This window comes from Pelobates fuscus, chromosome 4 (assembly GCF_036172605.1).
Source record: "Pelobates fuscus isolate aPelFus1 chromosome 4, aPelFus1.pri, whole genome shotgun sequence".
NCBI lineage: Eukaryota > Metazoa > Chordata > Amphibia > Anura > Pelobatidae > Pelobates > Pelobates fuscus.
Genome location: NC_086320.1, coordinates 2,384,803 through 2,412,723, shown reverse-complemented (window position 1 = coordinate 2,412,723; position 27,921 = coordinate 2,384,803). Strand labels below are relative to the sequence as shown.

The window sequence follows — 27,921 nt, the reverse complement described above, 5'->3', positions numbered from 1 at the left end:
AAACTGCCGAACGGGACTTAGTCTCTGTAGCTGAAAACTGAGTGTAGGAGACGGTAAGGGTCAGCGGTGTTCGTTGAAATGTGAAGCCGATTTCAGTTCCATGGATTTGGAAACACACACACTGCTGACCGCGTGCGAATGAACAAAGATGGCCGCCGTTCATACAAACGAGCCAGCGGTCGGCAATTTACCAACAGCAGGCTCCAAGCCTGGGAGGTAAATAGCCGCACGCTTCCACTTGGGGTGGTCCGCCTGTGTGGTACTTGGATCAGTAAGCCCCATTTACTGAACCAAGGGGAAAATAGCCATGAACAAAGGATTTTAACAAAGTCTGGGGACACAGACTTAAATGGGCATTGTCCCAATTATCCCTATGTCCCAAAAATGGGGCACCAGTACCATAAAAGTCCATAAGCCCCAATATGCTCACAGACGTTTTTTAACCCCTTAAGGACCAAACTTCTGGAATAAAAGGGAATCATGACGTGTCACACACGTCGTGTGTCCTTAAGGGGTTAAAGGTCCATACACACCAGGGCCAGTCATGAGGAAGGAGGCTGGCAATATGGCTTCTCCATAATACAGGGAAATAGGGCAATTTGTCACTTAAAGAGACAGTTACAAAAGGCATTTTGTAACAGAAGTGTAAAGAAAAAGGTTGATAACTTACTCATATTTTGGAGAGCAGACACAACTGCTCTGTGTATTGGGTGTAGGTGGTATATCCTCCACCATGGATTCTTCAATAGGTGTCTGCCAATATTACCAATGTAACAAAATCCCTGTTTGGACAGACTCAGAGAAACAGCATTTCGTCTAAATATTCATGTGTATGGCTATTTCGTGTAGTTGTAAAAGAACCGAACAAACTCCCGAACCACCCGAGCTCCCACCGAGGTAGTGTGCAGCTCCTTTACCACCCAAACCTTGCTGTTAACCGCAAGGTAATTGATGAAAGGCTTGGTGGTCCGCGTTCGTTTGCCGAACACGTGGCGGTTGCCATTTTAAAATCTGTTTTCGGACACTTATTCAGCTGCACACCGCTGACGCGTACCAAGTTCCCGTCCATTCGGTTAATAACTCCCGAACACTTTACCGTTCAGGACTTTCCTACTATACGAGATAGACCAACCCCAGGTAGCTGCAGTTATGGAACTCTTTTCGGATTCAATTTCCCAAACAACCGGTGAACTAAAAACTTTACTCGACGATATTGAGAACTGTGTTTGTGGGATCTGAGCGCTATTCGTCTATATTGTGCGCTCAGATCCAAGGGGGTATGTGGAACATGGAGACTACGTTCGGCGAAATATAAGTTATGGATTTTAATACAGTTTTGTCAAAATGTAAAAAGGACATGTTTTTCTCTACCTGGAGATAATTAGGTTCTATCCAACCACTTAAGTTAATTATCTCCAGGATAGAGAGGAGGGGTTACACTCTTCCTGTGGGTGTGTTTAATAATTGTACTGTAAACTGATTGGTTCTGTATATTTTGTCACAGTTTTCCACAAGGTCCCCTGTGGGAGTTCTCTTGCTGGGAGACCATCATAAAAGGGCTGAATTTGGCCATCAATAAATCAGATCGTTTTACCCCTTCATGAAGTCTCTACTCATGTTTGGGGGAATTGGGAGCTATAATCACTACTTCGTTATTATTCTGCTGGGAATTCGGGAGAAGCTGCAAGGATCAGAGATAACGGGATCCTCTACACTGGTGGGATTTTCTCCCGAATGGATGATAGAAAGAGGATGCCAGGTTGGAGCCAAATAAAAAGGTAGAAAGTATGTGGCAACAACTCAAAATTGAGGTAGCCAAACAAATACTGTTTTTCAAAAAACAATTACAAGTAATAAAATCATTGAGTCAGACCCTCTTTAGCTCGGCGCCCATTTAAAACCTCATTGGTGCTCCGCCCATCTCCTACTACATCACACTTCCGATATCCTACCGCATTATGTGACGCAGTACTTGCATTACGCTGTACGAGTGACCTCCCACTCTTCCCAACATGACTAGCCATCGAGCGTGGTACTTCACAATTACCCGTCCACCCCTTTATTTTCATTCTAGTCTTGGTTTAACTTAATATGATTCATATTTTTAAAGAAGTAGTAGGTTCCTCTCTATTATCGAATCAGCCTACGTATGTGTTATTCACTGACACACTATGTAAGTTTCCTCCCAAATTTGGAAATTGGTGTCTGAGTGCCAGGTATATGTTTCTGTCCACCTTATAAAGTCCCAGAGTTTTTGCCACATACTTTTTAGTCTTTTTACCTTGGTGATATTGGCAGACACCCATTAAAGAATCTACGCCTAATACACAGAGCAGTTGTGTCTGCTCTCCAAAATGTTAGTAAGTTTTCAACCTTTTTCTTTACACTTAAAAAATACAGAGAACACAATTGTCCTTTTTCCTCTTATGTGGTGCATCATATTACCATCCTACTGTGAGACAACTTCAAGTAGAGATCCTATAAGTGGGGATTTATACCACCGTATGCCGTTTTATCTGGAGCTCAATTAGGCTCCACTACACGTGAGTTGCAATTTGTGATCTTCTAAACTGTGTGCACCTCACTGTACTGGCATATTGCAATATTGCCCTCCTTGTTCTCTTTTACATGCTGCCAAGTAACAAAGCCTCTACCAAAACCACTGCATGAAAATGTGGGACTTTAGAGAATATTGTTTTGGGACTGTTTTAACACTATAAGGTCAGGAACACATGTTTGTATTCCTTTAACTGAGCTTTGCATTTCTTCATTTACCACCTGCTATAACTTCAAAACAACCTGTGATAACTGTTAATTTGGATCATCATTAATCTAGTCATCATGAATGATATAGCCCTGGGATTGCACACACTTACCCAGTTAAGGCTGGGTTCCCTGCTGAATTCATGGCTTCGAGCTGTACTGAAGTCATAGTCTGGCCGGAAGGATTCATTCAGGGTAGCGATCAGGTAAAACAACGTTTTCCGGCTGCACTTATCGCTCAGAGGCCCATCCTCATCGCCACCCTGGCTCTTTCCAAGCCTAAGGAGGAAAGAAAAGGTTACCCCAGCCCCCATCAGAATAAACACACCTGGCGTGACTGTAGTGCTGGCTTGCCCAGGAATGGCCTGGGGTTCATCGCAGTTTGCCATGTTCAGATTCAGTTCAGATTGGAGTTTAGTTTTCTTAGTTTCAGGGCAGCTCGTTTTATTTAGTTTTTAAACATTTTACATTTAAGAGTCAGCAGATTGCTGTCAGTTATTTATTTGAAAATGTCAGACCTTCAGAAAATCCTTTAATCCATATAAAAAGCTAGAGGGAGCAGCTGGACAGTAACTGGCTCGGGGCATATTAAGGGGGTGGACCAATGCTTTCGATCAATGAACTCACCAAATCAACTCGAAGTCCAAGCCAACCAAGAGCTGCAGATTACGGTCATACCCTCATTTTCTGTTGGGACCATTAACAAAGCCAGTCTTCTGAGTGTGTGCACTGCCCTGACTTGATATCCCATACAATAAGCATAATATTTGGATGTTGCACTTGGCACTAAACACCATCCTCCATGCCAGCGTGTAGCCAAACTTTAGGTTCACCTTATTCTAGGAGATATATGAAGAACTTACCTGCCAGGACTCACCCCACCGGTCTGGGGAGGTGACAATGCTTCAAGGACATGCGGTTGGCCTTCCTGGCAAAACTGCTTAAACATGTGCTTATCATCACCCGCCATCTTACACGAGTAACTTTCTATCCTGGAAAGACAATCAATAGGTACATTTCCTGGATCCACCAGCTACCTTCAATACTTCTTACACACATCCATCTAATGACCTTTATATTGTGTCTGCATTCACCAAGACACACAGCCTCACACACGGCAGAGAAACGTCTGCTAACCTGCCGATGATGTGAGCATCCCCAGTTTCCACACACAACTGAGAATTTACAGCTTCAAAACGAGAATTCTCAAGAAGTTTCATCTCTTTGTTTTAGGAAAATCTGCAGCTGAAAAGACAATGACAGGATAAATGTTTTTCTGCTCAGATGGAACTCCGTAAAGATACTCAGCACTGTCCCACTAGGCCTCTAGCACTATCACAAGCCAGCACAGTAACCTTGCATTGCATCATTGTCCTTCAATAAGACTGCAGCTGCCCACACCGGTAACACACACACACTACCTGAGCAGCTCCCCACACCTCCTATAACTCACACTACCTGAGCAACACGCTCACTGCAGCTCCCCACACCTCCTATAACTCACACTACCTGAGAAGCACACTCACTGCAGCTCCCCACACCTCCTATAACTCACACTACCTGAGCAGCACACTCACTGCAGCTCCCCACACCTCCTATAACTCACACTACCTGAGCAGCACACTCACTGCAGCTCCCACACCTCCTATAACCCACACTACCTGAGCAGCACACTCACTGCAGCTCCCACACCTCCTATAACCCACACTACCTGAGCAACACACTCACTGCAGCTCCCCACATCTCCTATAACCCACACTACCTGAGCAGCACGCTCACTGCAGCTCCCGACACCTCTTATAACCCACACTGCCTGAGCAGCACACTCACTGCCGCTACCCACACCTCCTATAACCCACACTACCTGAGCAGCACGCTCACTGCAGCCCCCCACACTTCCTATAACCCACACTACCTGAGCAACACGCTCATTGCAGCTCCCCACACCTCCTATAACACACACTACCTGAGCAGCACACACTCACTGCAGCTCCCGACACCTCTTTTAACCCACACTGCCTGAGCAGCATACTCACTGCAGCTCCCCACACCTCCTATAACCCACACTACCTGAGCAGATCCCCTACACCTCCTATAACCCACACTAGCTGAGCAGATCCCCTACACCTCCTATAACCCACACTAGCTGAGCAGCTCCCCACACCTCCTATAACCCACACTAGCTGAGCAGCTCCCCACACCTCCTATAACCCACACTAGCTGAGCAGCTCCCCACACCTCCTATAACCCACACTAGCTGAGCAGCTCCCCACACCTCCTATAACCCACACTAGCTGAGCAGCTCCCCACACCTCCTATAACCCACACTAGCTGAGCAGCTCCCCACACCTCCTATAACCCACACTAGCTGAGCAGCTCCCCACACCTCCTATAACCCACACTAGCTGAGCAGCTCCCCACACCTCCTATAACCCACACTAGCTGAGCAGCTCCCCACACCTCCTATAACCCACACTAGCTGAGCAGCTCCCCACACCTCCTATAACCCACACTAGCTGAGCAGCTCCCCACACCTCCTATAACCCACACTAGCTGAGCAGCTCCCCACACCTCCTATAACCCACACTAGCTGAGCAGCTCCCCACACCTCTTATAACCCACACTACCTGAGCAGCTCCCCACACCTCCTATAACCCACACTACCTGAGCAGCACTCACTGCAGCTCCCCACACCTCCTATAACCCACACTACCTGAGCAGCACGCTCACTGCAGCTCCCCACACCTCCTATAGCCCACACTACCTGAGCAACACACTCACTGCAGCTCCCCACACCTCCTATAACACACACAACCTGAGCAACACACTCACTGCAGCTCCCCACACCTCCTATATCCCACACTACCTGAGCAGCACGCTCACTGCAGCTCCCCACACTACCTGAGCAGCACACTCACTGCAGCTCTCCACACCTCCTATAACTCACACTACCTGAGCAGCACACTCACTGCTGCTCCCCACACCTCCTATAACATACACTACCAGAGCAGCACACTCACTGCAGCTCCCCACACCTCCTATAACCCACACTACCTGAGCAGCACACTCACTGCAGCCCCCCACACCTCCTATAACACACACACACACACACTACCTGAGCAGCACGCTCACTGCCGCCCCCCACACCTCCTATAACACACACACTACCTGAGCAACACGCTCACTGCAGCCCCCCACACCTCCTATAACACACACACTACCTGAGCAGCACGCTCACTGCAGCCCCCCACACCTCCTATAACACACACACTACCTGAGCAGCACGCTCACTGCAGCCCCCCACATCTCTTATAACAGCACGCTCACTGTGGTTCCCTCCACCTACTGTAACTTTTAGCTCACTTTTCTCACTATATCATAGCACTATGATAAAGCAGGTCGTACCTTCTCAAAACATGAAATCTGAAATTGGAATCTGAAAAGAATGACCTCTCTATATCAGACAAATAAACCCTGTAACAACTGTTAATGTCTATTTATGTAGGATTTGCTTAAATAAAGCATTCAGACCCCTTAATTTTTCCACATCAATCTACACACAATATCTCATAATGAAAGCATAAACCAGACTTTTGAAAACATATAACATTTATTAAAAATAAAAAAATGAAAAATCACATTGACATAAGTATTCAGACCCTTTGCTAGGACTCGTGAGATTTATCTCCGATACATCCTCTCTCTCTGGATCATCTTTGAGATGTTACTACACGTTGCCGGTCATTGGATGTGATTTGGAAAGGCACATCTGTCTATATACGGTCTCACAGCTGTAAATGAAGGTCGCAGCAATCCCCAAACCATGAAGTCAAAGGACCTGCCGACCGAGCTCAGAGACAGGATCTCGCTCTCTCTAGATTATATAAATAATTTCATTTGCATTAAAGGTTCCCAAGAGCACAGTGGCCACCATAATTCTTAAATGGAAGAAGTTTGGAAACACTCTTCCTAGAGCTGGCCGCCCCGGCCAAACTGAGCCATTGTGGGAGAAGGTCTGTGGTAAGAACCTAATGGTCACTCTAGCTGAGCTCCAGAGATTGAGTGGCAGATGGGAGAAACGTGGAGGACAACTATCACTACAACACTCCACTGATCTGGCCTTTACAGCAGTATGACCAGACGAAGCCTTTCATCACCACCAGACTCACTTGGAATAAAATTAAAAAAATTAAAATTAAAGGACTCAAATTGTATCCCAGAGATTCTCTGGTCTGATGAAAATGAAGATTGAACATTTTGGCCTCTATTCAAAGCGTTATGTCTGGAGGAAACCAGGCACAGCTTATGACATGCGCAATGGCATCCCAATGGCGAAGCACGGTGGTGGCAGCCTCATGCTTTGGGGGTGACTTCCAGCTGCAGAGACTAGGAGACTGGTCACGGTTCAGGTAAGGCTGAACACAGCGAAATACATCTGGTCCACACCACACAGCACCTCAGACTGGGCCGAAGATTCCCCTTCCAAGAGTGAATTAGGGATCGCACCCTATAGATGCTCTCTGGAGGGACCCGGAAATGGCTGTCCACTGACGGCCCCTATCCAACCTGACAGGACTTGAAAGAACCTGCAGAGATGAATGACGGAATCTACCCAAATCCAGGTGTGCAAAGCTTGTCACATCAAACCTAACAACACTTGATGGTGTAATCGCTGCCAAAGGTGCTTCAACCAAGTCCTGGGTTACTGAATATTTATATTAGTGTGATCGTTCAGTCTTTTCTGTTTAATATATTTACAATGGTGACAAAAAAAAAAACAACGATTGTAGCATAAAGCCGCAACATATAAAAATTGAAAAAAATGAAGGGGTCTGAATCCTTTCTGAATGCACTGTATATATATTGCAATGTTTAGGCTCTGAAGCAGAGCGAAAGAGAAATCCTTCCATGAAACCCTTGGTAGAGCGGTTAGATCTCTACTAATTCTCCAATAGAAGGCATCATTCCAAGCCTGCTGTAGTGGTTATGGTGTCAGGAGTGCCTTTGTGTCAAACTGTTTGAGAAAGGTTGGGCAACTTACCTGCGTCGCCCGCACGGATTTCCACATTGTCTTTGAGGGGGATTCCGGTTAGTCCCATCGATAGAAGAATGGCTGAGTGTTCTGAATACGGTTTGACAAATTGCTCTGGGAAAGAAACAGGGCACTCCTGACACCATAACCACCGACACCATAACCCCTACGCTAAAAAGTGACTGAATCCTCAAAACAGGGACAAGTGTTGGAATGGTGGTTTATTCATTTATTAAACTGATAAAGGCACCTTGTGTATCAGCTGAATAAATCACCATGAAATCACTTTGTTAGTGGCTAAGGATTCAATATTTATCTTTGAGGGGGTAAGAACAGGAACCAAAATGTGGGAGCTTTATTGGAGTGCCTTATTTTTATTCTATTGCTGGCTGTAGTGGTTATGGTACACTGAAAGGATGGAAGTGGACACGTTTCATACTAAGCATTGGGAATTTCAGTGTCTAATTATTGGTGAAATATAGTCCCAAGTAAATGTATTAAAGAATTTCAACAATGGAAATGCCTCCGTTAAAGATAACACAGCATGGCTCCCAACACATTCAGGTAAAGCTCAGCGAGGCTAAAATGGCCGCCATATTACAATCACTGTGTGTACACAAATGGTAACCCTCTATTGCGGAGACACTTCCTGCTCCCATAGCATGGATGCCCACTGCCTGCTTTATATTAATCAAAATGCCAGCGATTGTACCGGTTCACTGCCAGCTCTGGTTTCGTACACTGTCCAGCCTTGCTAACAGGTGACAGAACTCTGATGAACTCACCTGCCTGGTGTCTGCCAGCAATCTGTATATACCTTCCCTACGTCTTAATATCTCCAGCTTCTGCTTTGAACGTGGCTTCTTTTCGATATGCTTCCACACGGGCTTGGTGAGTGATAGAGCAAAACCTGGGGCCACGACATGCCTGCCCTGACCAACGGAGCCCCTAAGGTGAACACGCGGCTTTCAAGCTCAGGAATACAGACAGGTTCTGCAACGAAAGGAAGGGAACACATCAAAACATCTCTTTCAAGTCTTCAAAAATAGATCTATCTCGGCATTCAGAATTTAAAGCAGGGCTCGACAAACGTGCTTGGAAACTAGGAGCCAGCAGCTAGAGAAATCAATTCTTAAAGGGACACTATAGTCACCAGAAGCACTGCAGCTTGACGTACGGCATACAGCTTAATGAAGTCTTATCCTGTCCCTGAATGCTTTTCAATGTGAGACAAAAGGCAGCATTTACATTGCTGCCTGGTGACAACTCTAGCGACGGCCTCTGGAGGTGCTTCCTGGGTCAGTGCTTCACAATGTGCAGCACCTACGTTAATGTTCCTTATAATAATGCATTGATTCAATGCATCTCTATGAGAAGTTAAATTGGCACAGTGGTGTTTTGCCACACATGTGCAATAGTCTCCCATTGCTTTCCTATGGGGAAGCATTGGATTGGCTGAGATCAATGTTCTCAGCCATGGAGGTGGGTGGGGCCAGCTGCGGCATCACCAGCACGGCGTGGGAAAAAAAGTGGGTAAAAGCACCTTTCCCATGTGATTGGAGGAAACACACTCACTCCCAGACATACTGACTCAAAGAATTACTTTTTTTTAAATTTTATTTAAATCCACCCAGCCTTTGGAGAGCTGGAGTGGATAAGCTTTCCTTAGGGTCCAGTGGGGCTGCTGTCATCTCCCTGCTCTGCTCCCTCTCGCACACTGTTTAGTGAGCCGGGGGCAGGAGTGACATCATAACCCGGCTCCCGGCATAAGGACATTACAACTCCATCACTCTGCGTCGCCCGTATCCCTCCCCTTAGCAATCCATGAGCTGCCCGGCCCCCTCCCTGAGCTCTCCATTAGCCAGCCGGCTGCCCCCCTCCCTCTGTCAGTCGCCTGCCTGCCTCAGCCTTCCGTGAGTCGACTGCCCGCCTCTGTTCTCAGGCAGCTGGTCACTTAAGCAGTCTTGTTGTATAGATTATGCCTCTGCAGTCTCGCTGCTCAATTCTCTGACATTTAAGAGTTAAATCACTTATGCAGCCCTAGCCACACCTCCCCCGGCTGAGACTCACACAGACTCCATGACTTCATTTTCAACCAGATCGTACAGCACACTATGTTTACTTTAGATGTCTTATCTCCTGCTCAGGAGGCTGCTGCAGGTAGGAAATACAACATTCTAAATTAAAGAGATTGCAATAAAGGTTAAAATACAGACTTGTTTCTGGGTGGAATAGGAAGACTGTGAGTGACACTCCTAAATGAGAGAGAACGGAGCAGTGAGACTGTTAGGGGCATTATCTATACACCAACACCACTTCATTAACATAAGGGTATCCCTGAAATGTATCCCCATATTATGTTACAGGGCTGCCATCAGAAATTTTGGGGCCCCTGACACAGCTCAAGGTCTGGGCCCCCCGGTGCCTGCACCCGAGTCCGCCCACAGGGATGCAGTGTGTGTGCTGATTCTGGTGTGTGTATAGTGGATGCGGTGTGTGTTTAACGGATGCAGTGTGTACATTTGTGTAATGTATGAGGTGTATATTAGATGCAGAGTGTGTGTGTGTGTGTGTGTAGTGGATGTAGTGTGTGTTTATAGTGAATGCAGCGTGTGTAGTGGATGTAGTGTTTAGTGAATACAGTGTGTGGGTATAGTGAATGCACAGTGTGTTTGTGTAAGGATGTAGTGTGTGTAGTGACTGCAGAGTGTAAATGTCAGTGTATAGTGTGTGTGTGTATGTCAGTGTATAGTGTGTGTGTGTGTGTGTGTATGTCAGTGTATAGTGTGTGTGTATGTCAGTGTATAGTGTGTGTGTGTGTGTGTGTATGTCAGTGTATAGTGTGTGTGTGTGTGTGTGTGTGTATGTCAGTGTGTGTGTGTGTGTGTGTATGTCAGTGTATAGTGTGTGTGTATGTCAGTGTATAGTGTGTGTGTGTATGTCAGTGTATAGTGTGTGTGTGTATGTCAGTGTGTGTGTGTGTGTGTGTATGTCAGTGTATAGTGTGTGTGTGTGTGTATGTCAGTGTATAGTGTGTGTGTGTGTGTGTATGTCAGTGTATAGTGTGTGTGTGTGTATGTCAGTGTATAGTGTGTGTGTGTATGTCAGTGTATAGTGTGTGTGTGTGTGTGTGTGTGTGTGTATGTCAGTGTATAGTGTGTGTGTGTATGTCAGTGTATAGTGTGTGTGTGTATGTCAGTGTATAGTGTGTGTGTATGTCAGTGTATAGTGTGTGTGTGTGTGTGTGTGTGTATGTCAGTGTATAGTGTGTGTGTGTGTGTGTATGTCAGTGTATAGTGTGTGTGTGTGTATGTCAGTGTATAGTGTGTGTGTGTATGTCAGTGTATAGTGTGTGTGTGTATGTCAGTGTATAGTGTGTGTGTATGTCAGTGTATAGTGTGTGTGTATGTCAGTGTATAGTGTGTGTGTATGTCAGTGTATAGTGTGTGTGTGTATGTCAGTGTATAGTGTGTGTGTGTATGTCAGTGTATAGTGTGTGTGTGTATGTCAGTGTGTATGTCAGTGTATAGTGTGTGTGTGTGTGTGTGTATATGTCAGTGTATAGTGTGTGTGTGTGTATATGTCAGTGTATAGTGTGTGTGTGTATATGTCAGTGTATAGTGTGTGTGTGTGTGTGTGTGTATATGTCAGTGTATAGTGTGTGTGTGTGTGTGTATATGTCAGTGTATAGTCTGTGTGTGTGTGTGTATATGTCAGTGTATAGTGTGTGTGTGTGTGTGTATATGTCAGTGTATAGTGTGTGTGTGTGTGTGTATATGTCAGTGTATAGTGTGTGTGTGTATGTCAGTGTATAGTGTGTGTGTGTATGTCAGTGTATAGTGTGTGTGTGTGTATGTCAGTGTATAGTGTGTGTGTATGTCAGTGTATAGTGTGTGTGTATGTCAGTGTATAGTGTGTGTGTGTGTGTGTGTGTGTGTGTCAGTGTATAGTGTGTGTGTGTATATGTCAGTGTATAGTGTGTGTGTGTGTGTATATGTCAGTGTATAGTGTGTGTGTGTGTGTATATGTCAGTGTATAGTGTGTGTGTGTGTATATGTCAGTGTATAGTGTGTGTGTGTGTGTATATGTCAGTGTATAGTGTGTGTGTGTGTATGTCAGTGTATAGTGTGTGTGTGTATGTCAGTGTATAGTGTGTGTGTGTATGTCAGTGTATAGTGTGTGTGTGTGTGTGTAGGTCAGTGTATAGTGGGTGTGTGTGTGTAGGTCAGTGTATAGTGTGTGTGTGTGTAGGTCAGTGTATAGTGTGTGTGTGTGTGTCAGTGTATAGTGTGTGTGTGTGTGTCAGTGTATAGTGTGTGTGTGTGTAGGTCAGTGTATAGTGTGTGTGTGTGTAAATGTTTGTGTGTGCAAATGTTAGTGTATAGTGTGTGTACTACTGATTGCCCCAGCAGTAGGCCTTACACTGTAGCAGGACAGCAGCTTACTGATTACCCCAGCAGTAGGCCTTACACTATAGCAGCTTACTGATTGCCCAGCAGTAGGCCTTACACTATAGCAGGACAGCAGCTTACTGATTGCCCCAGCTGCCGGCCTTACACTGTAGCAGGACAGCAGCTTACTGATTGCCCCAGCAGTAGGCTTTACACTGTAGCAGGACAGCAGCTTACTGATTGCCCCAGCAGTAGGCCTTACACTGTAGCAGGACAGCAGCTTACTGATTACCCCAGCAGTAGGCCTTACACTATAGCAGCTTACTGATTGCCCCAGCAGTAGGCCTTGCACTATAGCAGGACAGCAGCTTACTGATTGCCCAGCAGTAGGCCTTACACTGTAGCACGACAGCAGCTTACTGATTGCCCCAGCAGTAGGCCTTACACTACAGCAGCTTACTGATTGCCCCAGCAGTAGGCCTTACACTACAGCAGCTTACTGATTGCCCCAGCAGTAGGCCTTACACTGTAGCAGGACAGCAGCTTACTGATTGCCCCAGCAGTAGGCCTTCACTGTAGCAGGACAGCAGCTTACTGATTGCCCCAGCAGTAGGCCTTCACTGTAGCAGGACAGCAGCTTACTGATTGCCCCAGCAGTAGGCCTTACACTGTAGCAGGACAGCAGCTTACTGATTGCCCCAGCAGTAGGCCTTCACTGTAGCAGGACAGCAGCTTACTGATTGCCCCAGCTGCCGGCCTTACACTGTAGCAGGACAGCAACTTACTGATTGCCCCAGCAGTAGGCCTTACACTGTAGCAGGACAGCAGCTTACTGATTGCCCCAGCAGTAGGCCTTACACTGTAGCAGGACAGCAGCTTACTGATTGCCCCAGCAGTAGGCCTTACACTGTAGCAGGACAGCAGCTTACTGATTGCCCCAGCAGTAGGCCTTACACTGTAGCAGGACAGCAGCTTACTGATTACCCCAGCAGTAGGCCTTACACTATAGCAGCTTACTGATTGCCCCAGCAGTAGGCCTTACACTGTAGCAGGACAGCAGCTTACTGATTGCCCCAGCAGTAGGCCTTACACTGTAGCAGGACAGCAGCTTACTGATTGCCCCAGCAGTAGGCCTTACACTGTAGCAGGACAGCAGCTTACTGATTACCCCAGCAGTAGGCCTTACACTATAGCAGCTTACTGATTGCCCCAGCAGTAGGCCTTGCACTATAGCAGGACAGCAGCTTACTGATTGCCCAGCAGTAGGCCTTACACTGTAGCACGACAGCAGCTTACTGATTGCCCCAGCAGTAGGCCTTGCACTATAGCAGGACAGCAGCTTACTGATTGCCCAGCAGTAGGCCTTACACTGTAGCACGACAGCAGCTTACTGATTGCCCCAGCAGTAGGCCTTACACTACAGCAGCTTACTGATTGCCCCAGCAGTAGGCCTTACACTACAGCAGCTTACTGATTGCCCCAGCAGTAGGCCTTACACTACAGCAGCTTACTGATTGCCCCAGCAGTAGGCCTTACACTGTAGCAGGACAGCAGCTTACTGATTGCCCCAGCAGTAGGCCTTCACTGTAGCAGGACAGCAGCTTACTGATTGCCCCAGCAGTAGGCCTTCACTGTAGCAGGACAGCAGCTTACTGATTGCCCCAGCAGTAGGCCTTACACTGTAGCAGGACAGCAGCTTACCGATTGCCCCAGCTGCCGGCCTTACACTATAGCAGGACAGCAACTTACTGATTGCCCCAGCAGTAGGCCTTACACTGTAGCAGGACAGCAGCTTACTGATTGCCCCAGCAGTAGGCCTTACACTGTAGCAGGACAGCAGCTTACTGATTGCCCCAGCAGTAGGCCTTACACTGTAGCAGGACAGCAGCTTACTGATTGCCCCAGCAGTAGGCCTTACACTGTAGCAGGACAGCAGCTTACTGATTACCCCAGCAGTAGGCCTTACACTATAGCAGCTTACTGATTGCCCAGCAGTAGGCCTTACACTATAGCAGGACAGCAGCTTACTGATTGCCCCAGCAGTAGGCCTTACACTGTAGCAGGACAGCAGCTTACTGATTGCCCCAGCAGTAGGCCTTACACTGTAGCAGGACAGCAGCTTACTGATTGCCCCAGCAGTAGGCCTTACACTATAGCAGCTTACTGATTGCCCCAGCAGTAGGCCTTACACTGTAGCAGGACAGCAGCTTACTGATTACCCCAGCAGTAGGCCTTACACTATAGCAGCTTACTGATTGCCCCAGCAGTAGGCCTCGCACTATAGCAGGACAGCAGCTTACTGATTGCCCAGCAGTAGGCCTTACACTGTAGCACAACAGCAGCTTACTGATTGCCCCAGCAGTAGGCCTTACACTATAGCAGCTTACTGATTGCCCCAGCAGTAGGCCTTACACTATAGCAGCTTACTGATTGCCCCAGCAGTAGGCCTTACACTATAGCAGCTTACTGATTGCCCCAGCAGTAGGCCTTACACTATAGCAGCTTACTGATTGCCCCAGCAGTAGGCCTTCACTGTAGCAGGACAGCAGCTTACTGATTGCCCCAGCAGTAGGCCTTCACTGTAGCAGGACAGCAGCTTACTGATTGCCCCAGCAGTAGGCCTTACACTGTAGCAGGACAGCAGCTTACCGATTGCCCCAGCTGCCGGCCTTACACTATAGCAGGACAGCAACTTACTGATTGCCCCAGCAGTAGGCCTTACACTGTAGCAGGACAGCAGCTTACTGATTGCCCCAGCAGTAGGCCTTCACTGTAGCACGACAGCAGCTTACTGATTGCCCCAGCAGTAGGCCTTACACTGTAGCAGGACAGCAGCTTACTGATTACCCCAGCAGTAGGCCTTACACTATAGCAGCTTACTGATTGCCCCAGCAGTAGGCCTCGCACTATAGCAGGACAGCAGCTTACTGATTGCCCAGCAGTAGGCCTTACACTGTAGCACGACAGCAGCTTACTGATTGCCCCAGCAGTAGGCCTTTGTCAGGGTACCTGAGGTCTCTACCTCCGAGAGAGGCAGAGACTTAGACGTCTATCCGTCCGGACGGGCTGGTTCCTCTGTTCCTCGCGGTACTCCCGGTCACGTAAACACCGGCCGCGAGGGAGTCACTTCCTTTTGTAGCAGGACGTCCGGAAACCGACGTCATGACGCCAGTCCGGAACGACCTGTCACTCAATCCTTTAGAGACTAATCAGATCTCGTCGGAGGCGTGTCTCTCCCTCCGAGCCAGGGTATTTAAACTTGCTTCTCCCATTTGCTCATTGCCCTGTCGTGGTTCTAGCCTGTCTAGTCACACAGTGCTCTGGTATTTTCTGTTATTCCTTTGGTTCCGACCCGGCTTGTTTGACTTACTCTGTTTACCTCTGTTATCCTTGACCCGGCTTGTTCCTCGCTTACCTGTCCTCTCGTTCCCTCGACCTCGGCTTGTCTCTGACCATTCTCTATACTCTCCGTACGTTAGTCCGGCCATTCTAAGGTCCGGTATACGTATCCTGTACCTGTTTGTACTCTGCGTGTTGGATCCCTGTCCCGATCCTGACAGCCTTACACTATAGCAGCTTACTGATTGCCCCAGCAGTAGGCCTTACACTATAGCAGCTTACTGATTGCCCCAGCAGTAGGCCTTACACTGTAGCAGGACAGCAGCTTACCGATTGCCCCAGCTGCCGGCCTTACACTGTAGCAGGACAGCAGCTTACTGATTGCCCCAGCAGTAGGCCTTACACTATAGCAGCTTACTGATTGCCCCAGCAGTAGGCCTTGCACTATAGCAGGACAGCAGCTTACTGATTGCCCAGCAGTAGGCCTTGCACTGTAGCAGGACAGCAGCTTACCGATTGCCCCAGCTGCCGGCCTTACACTGTAGCAGGACAGCAGCTTACTGATTGCCCCAGCAGTAGGCCTTACACTATAGCAGCTTACTGATTGCCCCAGCAGTAGGCCTTGCACTATAGCAGGACAGCAGCTTACTGATTGCCCAGCAGTAGGCCTTGCACTGTAGCAGGACAGCAGCTTACCGATTGCCCCAGCTGCCGGCCTTACACTATAGCAGGACAGCAACTTACTGATTGCCCCAGCAGTAGGCCTTACACTATAGCAGCTTACTGATTGCCCCAGCAGTAGGCCTTACACTGTAGCAGGACAGCAACTTACTGATTGCCCCAGCAGTAGGCCTTACACTATAGCAGGACAACAGCTTACTGATTGCCCCAGCAGTAGGCCTTACACTGTAGCAGGGTACATAATACATGAACATATAATCGAAGCCCAACAAACTGCTATCAATAACTATTATTATTAAAAATAATCAACAAAGCCCACAGCGCTGTACAATAAACTGAAAGACAAACAGAAGGGGCCGAGCTCTGATCAAATCAGATTACATTGTGAGAGGTATAAGTTCACCCCCACTGAGGATGAGGTTTGATCCTTAGTCTTTCACACCTCACTACCTGCCGCTTGACCTTCACATTTAATACCGTCTCTGTCTTCCAACCTATCTTGGTCTCTGCTACACTGCCCTCATTAAGATCCCCTCTTACCTCTCTAACATGTCCTATTCGGCTTCATTTTCTGGCATGGTCTCGTCTTCCATACCCCTGGAGAACCTTAAAGGACCACTCTAGTGCCAGGAAAGCATACTCGTTTTCCTGGCACTAGAGTGCCCTGAGGGTGCCCCCACCCTCAGGGACCCCCTCCCGCCCGGCTCTGGAAAGGGGAAAGGGGTAAAAACTTACCTTTTTCCAGCGCTGGGCGGAGAGATCTCCTCCTGCTCTCCTCCTCCGATCCTCCTCTTCTCCTCCCCGTCGGCTGAATGCGCACGCGTGGCAAGAGCTGCGCGCGCATTCAGCCGGTCACATAGGAAAGCATTCATAATGCTTTCCTATGGACGCTGGCGTGCTCTCACTGTGAAAATCACAGTGAGAATCACGCAAGCGCCTCTAGCGGCTGTCAGTGAGACAGCCACTAGAGGAAATAGGGGGAAGGCTTAACCCATTCATAAACATAGCAGTTTCTCTGAAACTGCTATGTTTATGAAAAAATGGGTTAACCCTAGAAGGACCTGGCACCCAGACCACCTCATTAAGCTGAAGTGGTCTGGGTGCCTAGAGTGGTCCTTTAAAGCTATGTCTTGTCTTCTCAAATAATACTACTCCTCCTGGTAAGCTTGTCAACAGCTTCAAACATCACCTTTACATTGAGGGTGATCAGATCTGACTATCCCTCTGTCAGTGACTGCTTATCTGGCATTCTTCATCCTGCCACAACCACCAACCCAATATTTCAAAAATTCGTACATTTCTGATGACCTGCTCCTTGTAACTTCCATTATTACATCTTCCCATACCAGACTGCAGGACTACTCTAGTGAGGCACCAACCCACTGGAACACACTTCCCTGCGCTGTCTGACGTTCCCTATGTCCGCCTTTAAGTGCTCATTAGATACCTTCTACAGGGAAGTCTTCAACTCAACTCACTACCCAACGCATTCCATTTACCCAATATTTGCCCTCATCTCACTCTGTATTAGCACAGTTCTCACCCTCGCAGTCCCCACCTCCCTATCAACTCAGTAACCAACGCATTCCATTTACCCAATATTTGCCCTCATCTCACTCTGTATTAGCATAATTCTCACCCTCGCAGTCCCCACCTCCCTATCAACTCACTACCCAACGCATTCCATTTACCCAATATTTGCCCTCATCTCACTCTGTATTAGCATAATTCTCACCCTCGCAGTCCCCACCTCCCTATCAACTCACTACCCAACGCATTCCATTTACCCAATATTTGCCCTCATCTCACTCTGTATTAGCATAATTCTCACCCTCGCAGTCCCCACCTCCCTATCAACTCAGTAACCAACGCATTCCATTTACCCAATATTTGCCCTCATCTCACTCTGTATTAGCATAATTCTCACCCTCGCAGTCCCCACCTCCCTATCAACTCACTACCCAACGCATTCCATTTACCCAATATTTGCCCTCATCTCACTCTGTATTAGCATAATTCTCACCCTCGCAGTCCCCACCTCCCTATCAACTCAGTAACCAACACATTCCATTTACCCAATATTTGCCCTCATCTCACTCTGTATTAGCATAATTCTCACCCTCGCAGTCCCCACCTCCCTATCAACTCAGTAACCAACGCATTCCATTTACCCAATATTTGCCCTCATCTCACTCTGTATTAGCATAATTCTCACCCTCGCAGTCCCCACCTCCCTATCAACTCAGTAACCAACACATTCCATTTACCCAATATTTGCCCTCATCTCACTCTGTATTAGCATAATTCTCACCCTCGCAGTCCCCACCTCCCTATCAACTCACTACCCAACGCATTCCATTTACCCAATATTTGCCCTCATCTCACTCTGTATTAGCATAATTCTCACCCTCGCAGCCCCCACCTCCCTATCAACTCACTACCCAACGCATTCCATTTACCCAATATTTGCCCTCATCTCACTCTGTATTAGCATAATTCTCACCCTCGCAGTCCCCACCTCCCTATCAACTCAGTAACCAACACATTCCATTTACCCAATATTTGCCCTCATCTCACTCTGTATTAGCATAATTCTCACCCTCGCAGTCCCCACCTCCCTATCAACTCAGTAACCAACACATTCCATTTACCCAATATTTGCCCTCATCTCACTCTGTATTAGCATAATTCTCACCCTCGCAGTCCCCACCTCCCTATCAACTCAGTAACCAACACATTCCATTTACCCAATATTTGCCCTCATCTCACTCTGTATTAGCATAATTCTCACCCTCGCAGTCCCCACCTCCCTATCAACTCACTACCCAACGCATTCCATTTACCCAATATTTGCCCTCATCTCACTCTGTATTAGCATAATTCTCACCCTCGCAGCCCCCACCTCCCTATCAACTCACTACCCAACGCATTCCATTTACCCAATATTTGCCCTCATCTCACTCTGTATTAGCATAATTCTCACCCTCGCAGTCCCCACCTCCCTATCAACTCAGTAACCAACACATTCCATTTACCCAATATTTGCCCTCATCTCACTCTGTATTAGCATAATTCTCACCCTCGCAGTCCCCACCTCCCTATCAACTCAGTAACCAACGCATTCCATTTACCCAATATTTGCCCTCATCTCACTCTGTATTAGCATAATTCTCACCCTCGCAGTCCCCTCCTCCCTATATACTCGGTAACCAACGCATTCCATTTACCCAATATTTGCCCTCATCTCACTCTGTATTAGCATAATTCTCACCCTCGCAGTCCCCACCTCCCTATATATTCAGTAACCAACGCATTCCATTTACCCAATATTTGCCCTCATCTCACTCTGTATTAGCATAATTCTCACCCTCGCAGTCCCCTCCTCCCTATCAACTCATTAACCAACGCATTTCATTTACCCAATATTTGCCCTCATCTCACTCTGTATTAGCATAATTCTCACCCACGCAGTCCCCACCTCCCCATCCACCTAGACTGTAAATTCCCCTGGTATTAGGGTCCACAAGTCCTGCTGTATTTGTTTGTCAACCTTTTTGTTTTTTTTATAGGATTTGTTGTAAGAAATGTACCCATGTACTGCGCTGCAGAATGTGTTGGTGATTTATAAAGTATATTAATAAAACAGTACAGACACACTGGGGTAGAATAGAGGGGTACCGTGGGGGGAAGTATAGCGGGGTACCGGAGGGGTATTGAGGGGTACAGTGGGGGGAGCGGTATAGAGGGGGGGAGCGGTATAGAGGGGTACAGTGGGGGGGAGCGGTATAGAGGGGGGGAGCGGTATAGAGGGGTACAGTGGGGGGGAGCAGTATAGAGGGGGGGAGCGGTATAGAGGGGTACAGTGGGGGGGGAGGGCGGTATAGAGGGGTACAGTGGGGGGGAGCGGTATTGAGGGGTACAGTGGGGGGGGAGCGGTATTGAGGGGTACAGTGGGGGGGAGCGGTATTGAGGGGTACAGTGGGGGGGAGCGGTATTGAGGGGTACAGTGGGGGGGGAGCGGTATTGAGGGGTACAGTGGGGGGGGAGCGGTATTGAGGGGTACAGTGGGGGGGGAGCGGTATTGAGGGGTACAGTGGGGGGGGAGCGGTATTGAGGGGTACAGTGGGGGGGGGAGCGGTATTAATGGGTTACAGTGGGGGGGGAGAAGTATTGAGGGGTACAGTGGGGGGGGAGAAGTATTGAGGGGTACAGTGGGGGGGGAGCGGTATTGAGGGGTACAGTGGGGGGGGGGGAGCGGTATTGAGGGGTACAGTGGGGGGAGCGGTATAGAGGGGTACAGTGGGGGGGAGCGGTATTGAGGGGTACAGTGGGGGGGAGCGGTATTGAGGGGTACAGTGGGGGGGAGCGGTATTGAGGGGTACAGTGGGGGGGGAGCGGTATTGAGGGGTACAGTGGGGGGAGCGGTATTGAGGGGTACAGTGGGGGGAGCGGTATTGAGGGGTACAGTGGGGGGGAGCGGTATTGAGGGGTACAGTGGGGGGGGAGCGGTATTGAGGGGTACAGTGGGGGGAGCGGTATTGAGGGGTACAGTGGGGGGGAGCGGTATTGAGGGGTACAGTGGAAGGGAGCGGTATAGAGGGGTACAGTGGGGGGAGCGGTATTGAGGGGTACAGTGGGGGGGAGCGGTATAGAGGGGTACAGTGGGGGGGGAGCGGTATAGAGGGGTACAGTGGGGGGGGAGCGGTATAGAGGGGTACAGTGGGGGGGGAGCGGTATAGAGGGGTACAGTGGGGGGGGAGCGGTATAGAGGGGTACAGTGGGGGGGAGGGCGGTATAGAGGGGTACAGTGGGGGGGAGGGCGGTATAGAGGGGTACAGTGGGGGGGAGGGCGGTATAGAGGGGTACAGTGGGGGGGGAGCGGTATTGAGGGGTACAGTGGGGGGGGAGCGGTATAGAGGGGTACAGTGGGGGGGAGGGCGGTATAGAGGGGTACAGTGGGGGGGAGGGCGGTATAGAGGGGTACAGTGGGGGGGGAGCGGTATTGAGGGGTACAGTGGGGGGAGCGGTATAGAGGGGTACAGTGGGGGGGAGGGCGGTATTGAGGGGTACAGTGGGGGGGGAGCGGTATTGAGGGGTACAGTGGGGGGGGAGCGGTATTGAGGGGTACAGTGGGGGGAGCGGTATAGAGGGGTACAGTGGGGGGGGAGCGGTATAGAGGGGTACAGTGGGGGGGAGGGCGGTATAGAGGGGTACAGTGGGGGGGGAGCGGTATTGAGGGGTACAGTGGGGGGGAGCGGTATTGAGGGGTACAGTGGGGGGGAGCGGTATTGAGGGGTACAGTGGGGGGGGAGCGGTATTGAGGGGTACAGTGGGGGGGAGGGCGGTATAGAGGGGTACAGTGGGGGGGAGGGCGGTATAGAGGGGTACAGTGGGGGGGGAGCGGTATTGAGGGGTACAGTGGGGGGGAGGGCGGTATAGAGGGGTACAGTGGGGGGGGAGCGGTATTGAGGGGTACAGTGGGGGGGGAGCGGTATTGAGGGGTACAGTGGGGGGGGGGAGCGGTATACCGGGGTCTCTGACTGTCCCTTCGCGCTCCCTAATGACGTCATTTCCGCCCCTTCCCGTTATAAACATACCGAGCGGAGTCTCCTGTCACTTCCCGCTGCTATCCACCGACGTCATCCCGTCATAACGTAAACACGGAACACGTGACGATCAAACCGGCCGGTGATTGGCTGAGCGCTCGCACAGCGAAATGTGACGGAGAGTGGGCGTGGCCTGTAGCGGGATGCTGGAACTAGAGGCGGGGCTTGTTGCTAAGGGCGGAGCCTGTATCTAGAGGGAGAATAAAATGGAGGATGTTTATTATTGTCAGTACTGGGGGCCAAGTGTGGACAGCCCCAACTTCTTAACCCCAAGTTATTATATATCATATCACACCCAGTTATTATATATCATATCACACCCAGTTATTATATATCATATCACACACAGTTATTATATATCATATCACACACAGTTATTATATATCATATTACACACAGTTATTATATATCATATTACACACAGTTATTATATATCATATCACACCCAGTTATTATATATCATATCACACACAGTTATTATATATCATATTACACACAGTTATTATATATCATATTACACACAGTTATTATATATCATATCACACCCAGTTATTATATATCATATCACACACAGTTATTATATATCATATTACACACAGTTATTATATATCATATTACACCCAGTTTTTATATATCATATCACACCCAGTTATTATATATCATATTACACCCAGTTATTATATATCATATCACACCCAGTTATTATATATCATATCACACCCAGTTATTATATATCACATCACACCCAGTTATTATATATCATATTACACACAGTTATTATATATCATATCACACCCAGTTATTATATATCATATTACACCCAGTTATTATATATCATATCACACCCAGTTATTATATATCATATCACACCCAGTTATTATATATCACATCACACCCAGTTATTATATATCATATTACACACAGTTATTATATATCACATCACACCCAGTTATTATATATCATATTACACACAGTTATTATATATCATATCACACCCAGTTATTATATATTATATCACACCCAGTTATTATATATCATATTACACCCAGTTATTATATATTATATCACACCCAGTTATTATATATCATATTACACCCAGTTATTATACATCATATCACACCCAGTTATTATATATCATATTACACCCAGTTATTATACATCATATCACACCCAGTTATTATATATCATATTACACCCAGTTATTATACATCATATCACACCCAGTTATTATATATCATATTACACCCAGTTATTATATATCATATTACACCCAGTTATTATATATCATATCACACCCAGTTATTATATATCATATTACACACAGTTATTATATATCATATCACACCCAGTTATTATATATCATATCACACACAGTTATTATATATCATATCACACCCAGTTATTATATATCATATTACACCCAGTTATTATATATCATATCACACACAGTTATTATATATCATATTACACCCAGTTATTATATATCATATTACACCCAGTTATTATATATCATATCACACACAGTTATTATATATCATATTACACCCAGTTATTATATATCATATTACACCCAGTTATTATATATCATATCACACACAGTTATTATATATCATATTACACCCAGTTATTATATATCATATCACACACAGTTATTATATATCATATTACACCCAGTTATTATATATCATATCACACACAGTTATTATATATCATATCACACCCAGTTATTATATATCATATCACACACAGTTATTATATATCATATTACACCCAGTTATTATATATCATATTACACCCAGTTATTATATATCATATCACACACAGTTATTATATATCATATTACACACAGTTATTATATATCATATTACACCCAGTTATTATATATCATATCACACCCAGTTATTATATATCATATTACACCCAGTTATTATATATCATATCACACACAGTTATTATATATCATATTACACCCAGTTATTATATATCATATCACACCCAGTTATTATATATCATATTACACACAGTTATTATATATCATATCACACCCAGTTATTATATATCATATTACACCCAGTTATTATATATCATATCACACCCAGTTATTATATATCATATTACACACAGTTATTATATATCATATTACACACAGTTATTATATATCATATCACACCCAGTTATTATATATCATATTACACCCAGTTTTTATATATCATATCACACCCAGTTATTATATATCATATTACACCCAGTTATTATATATCATATCACACCCAGTTATTATATATCATATCACACACAGTTATTATATATCATATCACACCCAGTTATTATATATTATATCACACACATTTATTATATATCATATTACACACAGTTATTATATATCATATCACACACAGTTATTATATATTATATCACACACAGTTATTATATATCATATTACACACAGTTATTATATATCATATCACACACAGTTATTATACATCATATCACACCCAGTTATTATATATCATATTACAGCCAGTTATTATATATCATATCACACACAGTTATTATATATCATATTACACACAGTTATTATATATCATATTACACACAGTTATTATATATCATATCACACCCAGTTATTATATATCATATCACACACAGTTATTATATATCATATCACACCCAGTTATTATATATTATATCACACACAGTTATTATATATCATATTACACACAGTTATTATATATCATATCACACACAGTTATTATACATCATATCACACACAGTTATTATATATCATATTACAGCCAGTTATTATATATCATATCACACACAGTTATTATATATCATATTACACACAGTTATTATATATCATATCACACCCAGTTATTATATATCATATCACACACAGTTATTATATATCATATTACACACAGTTATTATATATCATATCACACCCAGTTATTATATATCATATTACACCCAGTTATGATATATCATATTACTGCCAGTTATTATATATCATATCACACCCAGTTATTATATATCATATTACACCCAGTTATTATATATCATATCACACCCAGTTATTATATATCATATTACACCCAGTTATTATATATCATATCACACACAGTTATTATATATCATATTACACACAGTTATTATATATCATATCACACCCAGTTATTATATATCATATCACACCCAGTTATTATATATCATATTACACCCAGTTATTATATATCATATCACACCCAGTTATTATATATCATATCACACCCAGTTATTATATATCATATTACACCCAGTTATTATATATCATATTACACACAGTTATTATATATCATATCACACCCAGTTATTATATATTATATCACACCCAGTTATTATATATCATATCACACCCAGTTATTATATATCATATTATACCCAGTTATTATATATCATATTACACACAGTTATTATATATCATATCACACCCAGTTATTATATATCATATTACACCCAGCTTTTACAAAGAAAAAAGGTTTCTAGTGTAAGCTAATAGCAGCCAGTCAGTGTCCTTCAAGCGGCTCTGTCAGTCCTTCCTTCAGCGTGTGCTCTCCAGAACTGTTCCAGTGCACATTGCCAATCATATCTGGTGTCTCTATAGCGTGCTTTTAAAACCAAAATTTGTTTTTCACTGTTATAGATTGAATAGCAGTTACTTGTCTTCAAGCGGGTGTGTCAGGCCTACAGTGTGTGCTCTGCAGAACTGTTACAGTTCACATTGCCAATATCTGGTCTCACAGTAGCTTGCACGCATAGTACCACTAATCCCCAAAAAAATGACAGGCAGAGGCAGGCCACCCCGCAGGGGCCGTCGTGGTCGTGGTGCTGTGATTCCGTTTTGCCCTAGAATAATGCCCAGTTTTCAGAAGCCACGTACCCTGAACTTGAAAAGTTCTGAGGACATAGTTGACTGGCTAACACAGGACACCCAATCTTGTACAGCCTCCGCTCGGAACCTTGACGCACCATCCTCCTCCAGCTTAGCTTCAGGCACCTCTCAAGATACCACTCACCCGCCTGCCGCCACCACCAAAACTAGCACCACAGCCGCTTTACTTGGTATGTCAGAGGAGTTATTCACACACCCGTTTGAAGAAATGAGTGATGCGCAACCATTATTGCTAGAGGATGTAGATAACAGGGATATGTCTCATGCAGGCAGCATTAAACACATGGAGGTACGGTGTGATGATGATGTTGTTGTACCCGCTGCTGCTTCCTTTTCTGAGTTGTCAGATACAAGCGAAGCGGTTGATGATGACGATGCGTCCATGGATGTCACGTGGGTGCCCGCTCGGCAAGAAGAAGAACAGGGCGAAAGTTCAGATGGGGAGACAGAGAGGAGGAGGAGACGAGTTGGAAGCAGGGGGGGGTCATCGCAAGGAGCTAGTGGCACAGTCAGACAGCATGCATCGGCACCCGGGGTCAGCCCGACAGCACGCCAATCAACGCATGCTGTGTCCACCACCAGAATGCCGTCATTGCAGAGCTCAGCAGTGTGGCATTTTTTTTGTGTGTCTGCCTCTGCCTGTGCCAAAGGAAACTGAGTCGTGGGAGGTCCAACACCCACCTAGGTACAACTGCTTTGCGTAGGCACATGATCTCACATCACAAACGCCTATGGGATCAACACATGAGTACAAGCAGCACGCCTACTCTAAGCCGCCATCCTCCTCCTGGTCCAGCATCTTCAGCCACGTCAACCACTGCTGTCCTTCTTGCCCCCTCTCAACCATCCGCCACTCCGTCTCCCGCCTTGAGCAGTTCCCGCTCATCTGCCCACAGTCATGTGTCTGTCAAGGACATGTTTGAGCGTAAGAAGCCAATGTCACCAAGTCACCCCCTTGCCCAGCGTCTGACAGCTGACTTGTCCGAACTATTAGCCCGCCAGCTTTTACCATACAATCTGGTTGAGTCTGAGGCGTTCAAAAAATTTGTAGCTATTGGGACACCGCAGTGGAAGGTACCCGGCCGGAATTTCTTTTCACAAAAGGCAATCCCCAACTTGTACTCGATTGTGCAAAAGGAAGTCATGGCATGTCTGGCACACAGTGTTGGGGCAAGGGTCCATCTGACCACTGATACCTGGTCTGCAAAGCATGGTCAGGGCAGGTATATCACCTACACTGCGCATTGGGTAAACCTGCTGACGGCTGACAAGCAAGGAATACGTGGCATTGCAGAGGAGTTGGTGACACCGCCACGAATTGCAGGCAGTCCTGCTGCCACCTCCTCTACTCCTCCTACTCCATCCTCTTCCATAACCTCCTCGGCTGAGTCCTCTTGTGCTGCTGTGTCTTGCTCCACATCAACGGCACCCCCCCAGCTCCCCAGGTACTATTCCACATCCCGGATACGGCAGTGTCACGCCGTCTTGGGTTTGACTTGCTTGAAAGCAGAGAGTCACACCGGACAAGCACTCCTGTCCGCCCTGAACGCACAGGTGGAAAAGTGGCTGACTCCGCAGCAACTGGATATCGGCAAAGTGGTGTGTGACAACGGAAAAAATTTGATAGCGGCATTGAAGTTGGGCAAGTTGACACATGTGCCGTGCATGGCACATGTGTGTAATCTGATCGTACAACGCTTTGTGCATAAGTACACAGGCTTACAGGACGTCCTGAAGCAGGCCAGGAAGGTGTGTGGCCATTTCAGGCGTTCCTACACGGCCATGGCTCACTTTGCCGATATCCAGCGGCGAAACAACATGCCAGTGAGGCGCTTGATTTGCGACAGCCCTACACGTTGGAATTCAACACTCCTAATGTTCGACCGCCTGCTCCAACAAGAAAAAGCTGTTAATGAATATTTGTATGACCGGGGTGCTAGGATAGCCTCTGGGGAGCTGGGAATTTTTTTGCCACGTTACTGGACGCTCATGCGCAATGCCTGTAGGCTCATGCGTCCTTTTGAGGAGGTGACAAACCTAGTCAGTCGCAACGAAGGCACCATCAGCGACATCATACCATTTGTTTACTTCCTGGAGCGTGCCCTGCGAAGAGTGCTGGATCAGGCCGTAGATGAGCGTGAAGAGGAAGAGTTGTGGTCACCATCACCACCAGAAACA

The 27,921-nt window shown here is 46.4% G+C and overlaps 1 protein-coding gene across 1 annotated transcript in view; it reads right to left on the bottom strand.

The window, feature by feature from the left end:
• Positions 1-21,888, bottom strand: part of MAF1 (MAF1 homolog, negative regulator of RNA polymerase III) — a 33,868-nt gene extending 11,980 nt beyond the window's left edge. Inside the window, exons 1-5 of the mRNA XM_063450900.1 lie at positions 21,804-21,888; positions 8,581-8,788; positions 3,901-4,008; positions 3,627-3,755; positions 2,877-3,042 (exon numbers count right to left, since the gene is read on the bottom strand). Of these exons, the coding sequence (XP_063306970.1) occupies positions 2,877-3,042; positions 3,627-3,755; positions 3,901-3,983 (378 nt within the window). The 5' untranslated portion in view covers positions 3,984-4,008; positions 8,581-8,788; positions 21,804-21,888. The remainder of the gene's footprint in view (positions 1-2,876; positions 3,043-3,626; positions 3,756-3,900; positions 4,009-8,580; positions 8,789-21,803) is intronic.
• Positions 21,889-27,921: the final 6,033 nt, after the last annotated feature.